Below are 13724 nucleotides of genomic sequence, written 5' to 3'. Positions count from 1 at the left end.
TCTCATACAGAGTATTCATGAAACAGATTGAATCCAGCATAAATAGCGAGCTGCTGGAGGGACTCGATGGGTCAGGCAGCATCCTTGGAGAGAGGTGGTCAGTCAACGTCGGTACCCTTTATGGTGAGGAGAGAGATAAGGTATCTCAAGGGCGGAAAAGGAGGGGGCAGGTTTCCTCTTACATTCGTACAGCCAGGTTATAAGATTACGATGAAAGAAAAATCAAGCACAGGGAGAATGTACAAACTCCTTTGTGAACCCCGGTCGCTGGCGCTGTAACAATGCTATGTTAACTGCACAATGTTTGAATGATTTGGGTGTTTTTTGACAGGTCCCCCAAGAATCAAAAATAGATTCAAATTCTCAGGCACAATGCTAACTTTGACAGGAAGGTTTGTTAACTGGCCAGGATGTGTGAGGGGAACAGGATTGCATTATTGTCACATGTACTGAAATACAGTGAAAGCTTTGGTTTTTTTGTGCTATCCAGGCAAGTCAACTCACAAAGAAAGCAGTGCATAACAAATAAATAAGACAAGTGTAAAGAATGATGCTACAAAGATCAAAGAGCACAAGGTGTGGAGAAACGAAACGTAGTTGAAAAAGACAGTGCAAGTGCATCACCTTTTGCTTGTAAGAGATCATTGAAGAGTCTAATAAAGGGAGGAAAGAAGCTGTCCTTGAATCTGGAGTTTCACGTTTTCAAGCTCATGCATCTTCTGCCCACCAGAAGCAGGAAAAAATGAGGGTAACTGGGGTGCGATGGGTCCTTTAATATGTTAGCAGCTCTCTGAGAGAGTGGGTTGTATTGACAGAGTCGAAAGAGGGGAGATGGGGTTTGTGAGATGGCCTGAAATTCTGGGAGCTGGGGCCTCAAAGGTCAGGGTAGGCAACTGGTCAGTTCTTGGTAACAGGGGATCAGTTATCAATATTTTTTCCTCCCCCAAAAATCTTGGGGAGGAGGGAAGAGGGCAGAAAAGCATCCCAGAGGTGAAGGGGGGGAGGTAGGAGAGGGGTTGGGGGTGTGGGGAGGGGGTCCTGGGGGACGGAAACAGGAGACGTAGGAGAGGTGGAGGGAAAAAAGAGACCTAGGAGAGGTGGAGGGGTGGGAGGGGAGAAAGAGGAACGGGGGGGGGGTGGGAAATGGGAGAGAGGGGTACAGGGTAGGGTTGGGAAATAGGGTTCCTGGGGGGGTGGGAGAGAGGGTGGTCCTGGGTAGATGGGAAAGAGGGGTCTGGGGGGGGAGGATGGGAGGGGTCCCGGGGGGAGTGGGGGATGGGAGAGAGGGGTCCCGGGGGGGGTGGTTGGGATGGGAGAGAGGGGTCGGGGGGAGTGAGTAGGAGGGGTCCCGGGGGGAGTCGGGGATGGGAGAGAGGGGTCCCGGGGGGGGTGGTTGGGATGGGAGAGAGGGGTCGGGGGGGAGTGGGTGAACCCGGTGGGGGGGGGGGGGGGGAGAGAATGACTTACCCCTCCGGCGCTCCCGTGCCGCGGCTGCCCTGGATCCCCTGTGCCCTTGGATGAAGACAACGTAGGCAGCATAAAGGGAAAACAGGCCGTAAATGAAAGCCAGGCAGCCCGCCGCCCGCTTCCACCGCACCCTCATATCAATGCCATGGCCCCGACCTCCGCCAACGCCGCGGACCGGGACCGACTCTCCTTCCGCATCCCCTCTTGCCAGTTCAGTGACGATCTCCAGCCACACCGCCACCTGCCGGGCCGGGACGGAATCTCTCCCACACCGCCTCCTGATGGTCCAGCCCGACCCCTCTCCAGTACACCGCCACCTGCCGGGCCGGGACGGAACCTCTCCCACACCGCCTCCTGATGGTCCAGCCCGACCCCTCTCCAGTACACCGCCACCTGCCGGGCCGGGACGGAACCTCTCCCACACCGCCTCCTGATGGTCCAGCCCGACCCTTCCCCAGTACACCGCCACCTGCCGGGCCGGGACGGAACCTCTCCCACACCGCCTCCTGATGGTCCAGCCCGACCCCTTCCCCCAGTACACCGCCACCTGCCGGGCCGGGACGGAACCTCTCCCACACCGCCTCCTGATGGTCCAGCCCGACCCCTTCCCCCAGTACACCGCCACCTGCCGGGCCGGGACGGAACCTCTCCCACACCGCCTCCTGATGGTCCAGCCCGACCCTTCCCCAGTACACCGCCACCTGCCGGGCCGGGACGGAATCTCTCCCACACCGCCTCCCGATGGTCCAGCCCGACCCCTCTCCAGTACACCGCCACCTGCCGGGCCGGGACGGAATCTCTCCCACACCGCCTCCCGATGGTCCAGCCCGACCCCTCTCCAGTACACCGCCACCTGCCGGGCCGGGACGGAATCTCTCCCACACCGCCTCCCGATGGTCCAGCCCGACCCCTCCCCAGTACACCGCCACCTGCCGGGCCGGGACGGAACCTCTCCCACACCGCCTCCTGATGGTCCAGCCCGACCCTTCCCCAGTACACCGCCACCTGCCGGGCCGGGACGGAACCTCTCCCACACCGCCTCCTGATGGTCCAGCCCGACCCTTCCCCAGTACACCGCCACCTGCCGGGCCGGGACGGAACCTCTCCCACACCGCCTCCTGATGGTCCAGCCCGACCCCCCCCCCCCCCCCCCAGTGCACCGCCACCTACCGGGCCGGGACGGAATCTCTCCCACACCGCCTCCTGATGGTCCAGCCCGACCCCCTCTACACCGCCACCTGCTGGTCTGCTCCCACCTCCAGTAGATCATCATCTGGCTATTCATGTCCATCCAGACGAAACAGTGTTTCTTCGGATGACGGTGCACAAATGTTCACTCTTCATAATAATTATGAAGTTATCATATAAAATAAATACCTGTTGTTCTAGTTCAAGTTTATTTATCATGTTATTGTACAAGTACAACCCAACAAAACCATGTTCTCTGGTTCTTGGTGCAAAACACGTAGACACACAACCAGACATAACACACATACAGACAAACAAAAGTATTCTCATATACAAGTCTCGGGGGATCAGTGCGAGCAGTTCCTTTGGTCGTTCTGCATCCTCCCTGCCTGTGGGAAGAAGCTGATCCTCAGCCTGGTGGTGCTGGCTCAGATCCTCCTGGATCTCTTTCCTAATGGGAGCAGCTGGAAGATGCTGTGTGTTGGGTGGAAGGGGTCCTCAATGATTTTGTGCGCCCTCTTCAGACACCGATCCCGGTAGATCACATTGATGAGGAGGAGGGAGACTCTAGTGATCCTCTTATGGTCCTATGGATTGACCTCTGATCCATTTCTCTGCAGCAATCGAACCCACACCGTGATGCAGCTGCCCAGGACACTCTCGATAGGTTGATGAAATAGTGGCCGGTAGACTTGCCTACACTTGATGCAGGCAAAATGAAATAAACATTATGAAGGACTCCACATACCCCTCAAGTAAACTGTTCTCACTTCTGCCATCTGGTAGGAGGTTCCGTAGCCCTTAGGTTCTTACATCCAGATTGGGCAAGTTTTTTTCTCCCAAGCCATCAGGCTCTTGAATTCCTAGAACATGTGTGGAGAGTGTACCATGGACATTTACGGTATACACCTTACTATTTTAATGTGCTTACTGTCTATTCTAACTTGTATTTATGAAATATGCTCCATAGTCCTGGAGAAGCGCTATCTCATCTTTACCGTGGGAGCATGGTATGTATGACCGATAAATAAAGGTGACTTAATTTTACTTGAAATCCTGGAGTTCCTCCAGCATTTCTGTGTTTTTACTACAATTGCAGCATCTGCAGTCTTTTGTATTTCATTTCAAATTTATTGTCAGAGCACATCCATGGCATCACTGAGATTCTTTCTCCTGCAGGTGAGGCAGAGAGTCATGCAAAAAAAAATGTACACATGTAAACAAATAAGGAAATGTAAGCAAACTGACTGTGCAATACAGAGAGGAAATAAAAACAATAAAATGCAAAAGTAAGATTCCTTAAATGAGTCTCTGAGTTTGTTGTTGAGGAATCTGATGGTGGAGGAGTAGCAGCTGTTCCTGAACCTGGTGGTGAGAGTCTTGTGGCACCAATACCTCTTTCCTGATGGCAGCAGTGAGAACAGAGCCTGTGCTGGGTGGTGTGGATCCTTAATGATTTTTGCTGCTCTCTGATGACAGTGTTCCTTGGTGACATTCTTGATGGTGGGGAGGATTTTGCCGGTAATGTCCTTGGCTGTGTCCACTACCTTTTGCAGGGCTTTACTCTCAGGGATATTGGTGACCCCATTCCAGAATGTGATGCACCCAGTTAGTACACTTTCCACCACTCATCTGTAGAAATTTGCCAGGGTTTCAGATGTCTGTATCATACAACTACTGGGGTTTAATAATAAAAAGGTGTTCAATGATCAAATGCCGCAGTCAACCCTCCATCTTAAGCAGCATACAAAGCTGAAAAGTTGTTAAAGAATTTGATATTTGCTATTCATAACGGGATTATTTGTTCAGGTAAACATGGTACAAAGGCTATTAACATCTCTAAAAGGTTAATTGAAATTTGTAAATGGAACATGGCATGACTCCAGACCACTCAGGGATTACAATGGTTCATCTTCCTTTTTAATCAGAGCTTGTTCCCTTAGGTACACAATACAACAGTTCAAAGCTCTGGAAACTGACCTTGGCTTTCACTTGTATGGAGTTTGCACTAGTCTCCCTTCCTATGACCACGTGGGCTTTTTCTGCTCACTCTGGTTTCCTCCATTCTAAATGGCAGCATTTATGTTAACTTCCCTTTCCCCATACATGATTGCTTAACTAAGAACTTGCTAGTTCAATATATAATTTACATATTCAAAAATGCATCATTATACAGGGTCGTTAGCTAATTCTGCATAATCAACCAGTGAGCTGCCTCAACGACGATCGTTCAGTAGTACTTACATCTACTGTGATGAAATGCTTTGAGAGGTTGGTCATGTCCCGAATTAACACATGCCTAAGTAAAGGGCTGGACCCACTGAAACTCACCTATCGTCACAATCGCTCCACAGCAGATGCAATATCGCTGGCTCTCCACTCAGCCCTGGATCACCTTGTAAACAGCAACTCATGCTGCTCTTCATCAACTACAGCTCAGCCTTCAACACCTTTATTCCCTCAGTGCTGGTCAACAAGCTCCAAACCCTGGGTCTCTGCATCCCCCTCTGCAACTGGATTCTTGACTTCTTATTGGAAGAGCAGAGTCAGTATGAATTGAAAACAACGTCTCCTCTTCACTGATCAACACAGGCACACCTAAAGGATGCATGCATAGGCACTGTTGTATTCATTCTACACCCATGACTGCATGGCCAGGCACAATTCCAATGCTATCTACAAATTTGCCGATGTCACCACAGTTGTCTGCAGAATCTCAGATGGCAGTGAGGAATCGTACAGGAGGGAGATAGATCAGCTGGTGGCACATCAACAAACTTGCACTCAATGTTAGAAAAAGCAAGGAGATGATTGTGGACTTCAGGAGGAAATCAGGAGACCATGATGGGTCAGGAGGGGAGAGGATCAAGAACTTTAAATTCTTGGGTGACATATCTTTGAGGTGAGGAACTGAACCGAGGCCTCCATGTCAATGCAATCACGAAGAAGGCTTGCCAGCAACTTTGCTAGGAGTTTGAGGAGATTCGGTATGTCACCAAAAACTTACAGAAACTTCTACAGGTGTACCGTGGAGAGCATTCTGGCAGGTTGCATCACTGTCTGGAATGGAATTGCCAAAGCTTAGGACAAGAAAAAGCTCCAGAGAGTGGTTAACTCGGCCTGTGACATGACAGGCACCAGACTTCACTCTAGTGAGGACATCAACAAGAGACAGTGTCTGAAGAAAGCAGCCTCTATTCTCAAAGACCCCCCTCCACCCAGGCCATGTCCTCTTCACTCTGCTACCATCAGAAAAAAGATAGAGGAGCCTGAAGATGAGCATTCATCTGTACAAGGACAGCTTCTTCCCCTTTTCCATCAGACTCCTGAATGAACAATGAACAACAGACACTGCTTTACTTCAGGGTAGGCTATCCTCGATGAGATTTTGCAGAGTTTTGCAGTAGACAGAGTGAAACACCAAGGTCTACAGAAGCAAAAAAAACTGGAAAAACTCAGCTGGTCAAACCGTGTACTTTATGTAGCAAAGATAAAGTTGAAGGACTTGTCATGTTTCTTTTATTGTAATAAAGAAACTTGAGTTATTTTAAAATAACTATACTTTATTAGCTATAAACTCAAGGCCATGTGGAGGCATCCATCTTGAGTCCCCAAGCTGCAGCAAACTAGTTTACAACTCCCTCTGTAGTGATGCAGTAGTGGTCAGGAGGATCACTAGCACGCTATCGCTGCATCCCCTTTCCTTGAGATGTTTAATCTAACAACATGACACATTAATACAGTATTCATTTCAATTTAAAGTTCAACATGAACATAAACACAACACCAACAGCACAAACATTTTAAGTGTGCAGTTCTTTTTCTTTTAGAGATTCAGCCTGTCAAGTGCTTTGATAACGAGTGTGCATCTTCTTAACACAGGTGATTACGTCAGCTCTGCTGATCCATTACTGTCTGGCGTTGATGGTATTTCCTCTGTTGCTGTGCAGACTGGATCCTCTGCATTTGTCTGTTCCTACAATGTCTCTTGCATTATCAGCGGCTCTTTTGATTCCTTCTCAGTATTTATCCATCCTCAGTTCTGACAGTGTAGGATTTACTTCCTCCAGAACAATGGCCTTTTTGTCCCATGTCTGAGCCTCACTGTGGGCCAGAATCGGCTTCTAACATCCTGCAAAAAATTTGTAATTAATGTAAATTTGTAAAAAACATGGGTGGCACGATTAGTGTAATGGTTAGCACAATACTATAACAGCACCAGAGGTCCATGCTCGAATCTAGCACTGTCTGTAAGTTTGTACGATTTCCCCTGGTCTGTGGGGCTTTTCCCTGGGTGTTCCAGTTTCCTCCCACCCTCCAAAATGCACAGGAGTTGTTGGTTAATGGGTGTAATTCAATGGATGAAATTGGCTTCTACCATTTTATAAATAAAATAAAATCCATGAAAACTTCTAACTTTAACTTTGACACACCAAACCCACATCATCCTGTGGGCAAGAAGACAAAATAGATGAATTTCTAACTAAAATTGAACTACCGAAATTACAAACAGAGGAGCAAAATAAATTAATAAAACCATTTGAAATAGAAGAATTACAGGAGATAATAAAAAAACTACCGAACAATAAAACACCAGGAGAGGATGGATTCCCAATAGAATACTATAAAACATTTAAAGACTTATTAATTCCTCCCCTTCTGGAAGTAATCAACCAGATTGATAAAACACAAAGCATACCAGATTCATGCAAAACAGCAATAATTACAGTAATACCAAAGACAGGGAAAGATCCACTTGCACCAGTGTAATATAGACCAATATCTTTACTTAACACAGATTATAAGATAATAGCTAAACTATTAGAAAACAGATTAGCCGACTATGTACCAAAAATAGTAAATCTAGACCAAACTGGATTTATTAAAAAAAGACGAACAACAGACAATATCTGTAAATTTATTAACTTAATTCATGCAGTAGAAGGAAATAAAACTCCAACAGTAGCGGTTGCTTTAGACGCAGAGAAGGCCTTTGACAGAGTAGAATGGAATTATTTATTCAAAGTACTACAAAAATTCAGCTTACCAGAGAAATATATTAATTGGATTAAACCATTATATCAGGGGCCATTGGCGAAAGTGACAGTAAATGGATATATATCAAAACAATTTAACTTAAGCAGATCAATAAGACAGGGATGTCCACTATCTCCCTCGCTGTTCGCGTTAGCTATAGAACCACTAGCAGAACTGATAAGAACAGAAAATAAAATAAAAGGGATAAAAATAAAAGAGAAGGAATATAAAATCAGTCTATTTGCAAATGACGTTATAATATACTTAACAGAACCAGAAATATCAATAAAAGAATTACATAGGAAATTAAAGGAATATGGAGAAGTGTCGGGGTACAAGATCAACGCAAATAAAAGTGAAGCAATGCCAATGAATAATGCGAATTTCTCAAAGTTTAAGAAAGAATCGCCATTTAGATGGCAAACGCAAGCAATGCGATACCTAGGTATACAAATAAATAAAAACCTCAGCCATCTATATAAACTCAATTACCATCCATTAATGAAAAAATTACAAGACGACTTAGAGCATTGGAAAGACTTACCACTAACACTAATAGGAAGGATAAACTGTATTAAAATGAACATTTTCCCAAGGATACAATACCTATTTCAGTCATTACCAATACGCCTAACAGAGAAATTCTTCAAGGAGTTAAAGAAAATAATAAGGAAATTTTTATGGAAAGGGGGGAAACCAAGGATAGCACTAGATAAATTAACAGAATGGTACAAACAAGGAGGCTTACAACTACCAAACTTTAAAAATTATTATAGAGCCGCACAATTAAGATACCTATCAGATTTTTAACAAACAAGGGAAAAACCAGATTGGACCAGATTAGAACTAGATAAAATAGGGGAGAAGATACCTGAACATATACTATATAAATGGGATGAAAAATTGGTAAAACGTAGGAATTCACTGGTATTGCATCATCTGCTCAACATTTGGAAGAAGATTCATGTAGAAAGGAATAAAACAAATTACCAACTACCAAAACTAATATTGATGCAAAATCAGCTAATCCCTTTTACAATAGATAACCTTTCCTTTAGAGAATGGGAGAGAAAAGGGATCAAAAGAATAGAAAATTGTTTTTCGGGAAATAAATTATTATCCTTTGAACAAATGAAGGATAAATATAATATAACTCACGATACGATGTTTGCATACTACCAACTGAAAACCTACTTGAAGGACAAATTGGGAAACAGCTTGAGGTTACCAGAAGGAAGCAATTTTGAATATGTGATTACAGACACAATGATAATCAAAAAATTTGTAACAAACATGTACATCAAACTGCAAGAAAAGGAGAACGAGGAAACAAATGGTAAAACTAAACAAAAATGGGAACAAGATCTAAACATAAAGATAAAGAATGAAACATGGGAGAAGCTATGCTCTGGAACTATGAGAAATACAATAAACATGAGGTTACGTATGATACAACATAACTGGATACACAGGCTATACATCACACCTCAAAAGTTAAATAAATGGGACCCAACAGTATCAGACAGATATTTTCGCTGTAAAAAGGAAACGGGAACAACAATTCATGCAATCTGGACATGTGAGAAAGTGGAAAAATTTTGGGAAGATCTAAACCAGACATTAAATAAAATCACAAAAAGCAATATACCAAAAAACCCAGAGATCTTCCTCCTAAGTAATAAAAGAAACAAAGAATTTGGACTCGATTAGGATGGAGCACAAAAAAGATTTGTTAGGATAGCCCTAGCTGTAGCAAAAAAATGTATTATGTCAGCCTGGAAATTAGAAGACAACTTGAGAATACAACAATGGTATATAGAAATGAATAAATGTATTCCATTAGAAAAAATAACATACAATTTAAGAAATAACATCACAATATTCGAACAAATATGGGAACCATACATGAAATACAATAGAGAAATCCTACCATGGACTTCCACCACCTAAAATGACAGAAGGAGAAGAGAACGAAAAGAACTGACTCAGTAAAATTTCTTGTTTATTTTTATTAAGTGACGACATTGTTTAACGGGTTTAATGTATCTTATCGATTGAACTTTAAACAAATGGGAAAGGGAGTGAGGATGGGAGGGAAGGGAGGGGGAAAAGGGGGAGAAAATGACACTGTATATATTTAAGAAGAAAAATGTCTGTATGTATCTTGATCAATATGGTTTACAGTGTGAAAAATTTTAAAAAATTTTTAAAAAATCCTGTGGGCACCTTGGTGGAAAATTGAAGTTAGTCCATTCAAATTTTCATTATTTCAACTTCAACACATGATTCCTTTTAATTGGCAATAGAGGGTTATGTGCTGTGTACAAAAGGCAGAGATCTAGTTTAGTTTGGCAGGAGGTTCAGTGCAGATCTCTTCGGCCACAGTTCCTGTGCAGTTCTGTGCTCTATGGATAATGGCAAAGGTTAATGTTTGCCTTGCATCAATGTGCAAGAAATTTCAGGTTTTGGACCCATTGCTTAAACTAATTAAATCCTCCATCCCATCTGTTTCACTGCCTGGCATTAACTGCTCTTTCTTACTGAAATGAAATTGGACACGATTCAGTCCTGTTTACACTGGAGTGCGAGGACCTCAGCCAATAATTTCATTTATCTCCTCCTCCACTGTTATCTGAGCTTTTTGAAAGCCACTTGCGTAATTACATGTGTATGGAGAACAAATGTCATTGTGCTACCTGGTGAACTAAGTTTGCAGGAGGAAATTGATGATTTAATGACCTTGCCATTTATAATTAATACAGATTAAAATTACTGGTATAAACTAGAAGGGATAATTCTAAACAGGGTGTAAGAACAGAGAGATTTGGAGAGTGTCAGGGATGGCCAACCTTTTAATTTAGACATATAGCATGGTAACAGGCCATTTCAGCCAACGAGTCCATGCCGCCCAATTAACCTACACCTCTGGTACGTACTCATGGACCGAAATAGCCAGTTAACCGGGTTGTAGTCTATATTAAAAATTAAAAGGTTGGCCACCCTGGGTACATTATATTTTAGAAATTGGCAGGGTGGATTGAGTAGTTAACAAAGCAAGTAGGCTCCTGTGCTTTGCAAACATCGGCAGAATGCAGACCAAGGATATTATGATGTTTATGATGCCTTTGTTCAGCCAAGACTGAAGTAGTGTAAACTGTCTAAGTTACTTTTTACTTTGGCTTGGCTTTGCGGACGAAGATTTATGGAGGGGTGTGTCCACGTCTGCTGCAGGCTCGTTGGTGACTGAAAAGTCCGATGCGGGACAGGCAGGCACAGTTGCAGCGGTTGCAGGGGAAAATTAGTTGGTTGGGGTTGGATGTTGGGTTATTCCTCCTTTGTCTTTTGTCAGTGAGGTGGGCTCTGCGGTCTTCTTCAAAGGAGGTTGCTGCCCGCCGAACTGTGAGGCGCCTAGATGCACGGTTGGAGGTGAGATCAGCCCACTGGCGGTGGTCAATGTGGCAGACACCAAGAGATTTCTTTAAGCAGTCCTTGTACCTCTTCTTTGGTGCACCTCTGTCTCGGTGGCCAGTGGAGAGCTCGCCATAGAACACGATCTTGGGAAGATCTTGGGTAGTGAGTCCTAAAAGCACTGATAACTAATTCCCTGAAATAGGTGTAGAAGGCCATAAGGGATAGGAGGAAATTAGGCCATTCAGTCCATCGGGTCCGCTCCACCATTCAAATCATGGCTGGTATTCTTCCTCTTATCCCATTTTCCTGCCTTCTCCCCATAATCTTTGACACCCTGACTAATCAAGAACATATCAACCTCTGCTTTAATGACTTGACCTCCACAGCTGTCTGTGGAAATGAATTTCACAGATTTACCACTCTCCGGCTGAAGAAATTTCTCCTCATCTCTGTTCTAAAGAGTCGTCCTTCCAATGTGAGGCTGTGCCCTCTCGACCTGGACTCTCCCACCATTGGAGACATATCCACATCCACTCCATCAAGCCCTTTCAATATTCGGAAAGTTCCAATGAGATTCCCCCACGCTCAAAATAATTGAGGGCCCCTTCCACCCCACACACAGCACCTTTCAGCTGCTCCTGTTGGGCAAGAGATACAGGAGTATAAAGCCAGCACCACCTGGCTGAGGAATAGCTTCTTCCCATGGGCAGTGAGAATGCTGAACTACCAAAGGAACTGCTCGCACTAACCATCCAAGACTCTCGAATTCATGAAACAAAATGTATTTATTTATTTAGATGAATACTTGTCCTGTATGTGTGCTAGTTGTGTGTCTGCATGTTTTGCACCAAAAACCAGAGAACACTGTTCCGTCGAGTTGTACTTATACAATCAGATGACAATAAACTTGAGATAGATTGGATGGGCTGAATGAACTCTCAGTGTTCTAAACAAACATGAAAAATGAAAAGCCCTTAAGTGGAATGCCATAATTTCCCTGAACATGATGGAGATCTTCTTCTTTGGCTTGGCTTCGCGGACGAAGATTTATGGAGGGGTAATGTCCACGTCAGCTGCAGGCTTGTTTGTGGCTGACAAGTCCGATGCAGGACAGGCAGACACGGTTGCAGCGGTTGGCGATCTAATGTCTTCCCAAATGACTATTCAAAGCCAAGGAAACACCACCTAGCACACGTTCTGTTCTCGGTGCTGCTCAATAGGAAAGAGGTATCGGTGCAACAGGACTCGCACCCCCAGGTTCAGGATCAGCTGCTACCCCTCCACCATCAGACTCCACAATGACAAACTTTTTCCTCTCTGCATTACACAGTTTGTTTACATTTCTTTCTTTATTTATATGTGTACGTTGTGTTCAGTTTTTTTATGCATGACCAGTAAGTGGTAATTCTGCCTGGCCCGCAGTAAAAAGAATCTCAGGGTTGGATGTGTTGTCATGTATGTACTTTGGACAATAAATCTGAAATCTGAAATCTTTATACTTTTATCTTATTGTAAAAATAAGTGTAAAAATTAAACAGTACCTGTATTAGGAAATAGATGTTGGAGCATGGAGCTTCCTGTGTGCAATTACAAACATGCTGTTCCAGATACTGGCTAGAGATCCTGTAGTCCTAATGCCTGAGTTTGTTCATGAACTGCCCGTGGAAGTTCTCAGTTCTCTACTGTCAGGTGGGACATCATGATGGGAATTTGTCTGCTTAGGGGAGTGCTCTCAGCCCTTTTTACACCCCCCCACCCACTCACATAACACCTTATTAATCCTTCAAGAGCGCTTATGCCAGGCCCCAAGGAAGGTTAGCAATTATTGGAGCTGTGGGAACACGGTATGATTGACAAGTTGACAGGGAAAACAAGAAGTCAGCTCACACTGTGCCAACAATGCTCCAAGGTGTAATGGGAGAGAACATCCTACATTTGGCTGGAGCGACCATTCTCAAATTTTTTTTCGGCTAAGGCCCCCTTTTGGACTCTGCTCATAGTTTATGGCCCCCCCTTCCCTGTGAAGGAGCCAAGTTTAGTTGGTTTCTTCCGTACTTCTCTCCTGCATAAAAATACATTAAAAATATTTTACTATTTCCGCAATTCCCCACACCGTAACTGTGCTATGACCTCTGGGGCGGGTGGGGGGGTGGGGTGTGGGTGTATGGACCCGTTGAGAATAACTTGTTGGGGGGGGGTGCTAGAGGATTCAATTGCATTATAGTCAAGTAAATAAGCAAACTTTGTCTCACCCGGAGAATGAGTAATTCAATAACCAAAGAGAGAGAGAGAGCATTTATGTGTTTGCATGTTTTTATATTGAGGACAGAAAAACACCATTTCGTCCAGTTGTACTTTACAATTGTAGGATAATAATAAACCTGAACTTGTTAAAATTAAAATTCAATTCAATCAAAGACAATTTAGTCACATTTACAAAGTGACACTGTGCTTAGGTTATTGAACTAAAGTCGAGAGGCTTGAACTAAATGTCCAGATGCACATTTTCAAATGCCACCAAAACCACTGGGAAATGTAAAAGCCATTGAATTGTGCAATTAATGGTATCTTTGAAATTGGCTGAAAGTTGAAGAAACTAATCCAGTTGTAAAATAAACCAT

The 13724-nt window shown here is 44.2% G+C and overlaps 1 protein-coding gene and 1 long non-coding RNA gene across 6 annotated transcripts in view; both read right to left on the bottom strand.

Annotated features, from left to right (window-relative positions):
* Nucleotides 1-1754, bottom strand: part of rxylt1 (ribitol xylosyltransferase 1) — a 31782-nt gene extending 30028 nt beyond the window's left edge. For 4 of the 5 annotated variants that reach the window (XM_069904215.1, XM_069904216.1, XM_069904218.1 and 1 more), the window contains exon 1: nucleotides 1468-1754. In XM_069904215.1, coding sequence (XP_069760316.1) covers nucleotides 1468-1603 — 136 coding nt within the window. In that variant the 5' untranslated portion in view covers nucleotides 1604-1754. The remainder of the gene's footprint in view (nucleotides 1-1467) is intronic. The other variant, XM_069904214.1, reaches the window with a different exon arrangement.
* Nucleotides 1755-6244: 4490 nt separating this feature from the next.
* The window catches only part of LOC138746195 (uncharacterized), a 194234-nt gene continuing 186754 nt past the window's right edge, over nucleotides 6245-13724 (bottom strand). Inside the window, exon 5 of the long non-coding RNA XR_011346794.1 lies at nucleotides 6245-6787. This is a non-coding gene — a long non-coding RNA (uncharacterized lncRNA). The remainder of the gene's footprint in view (nucleotides 6788-13724) is intronic.

The sequence above is a fragment of the Narcine bancroftii genome, chromosome 11 (assembly GCF_036971445.1).
Source record: "Narcine bancroftii isolate sNarBan1 chromosome 11, sNarBan1.hap1, whole genome shotgun sequence".
NCBI classification, from domain to species: domain Eukaryota; kingdom Metazoa; phylum Chordata; class Chondrichthyes; order Torpediniformes; family Narcinidae; genus Narcine; species Narcine bancroftii.
The sequence above is the reverse complement of the archived record's forward strand: the minus strand, read 5'-3'. Positions and strand labels throughout refer to the sequence as shown.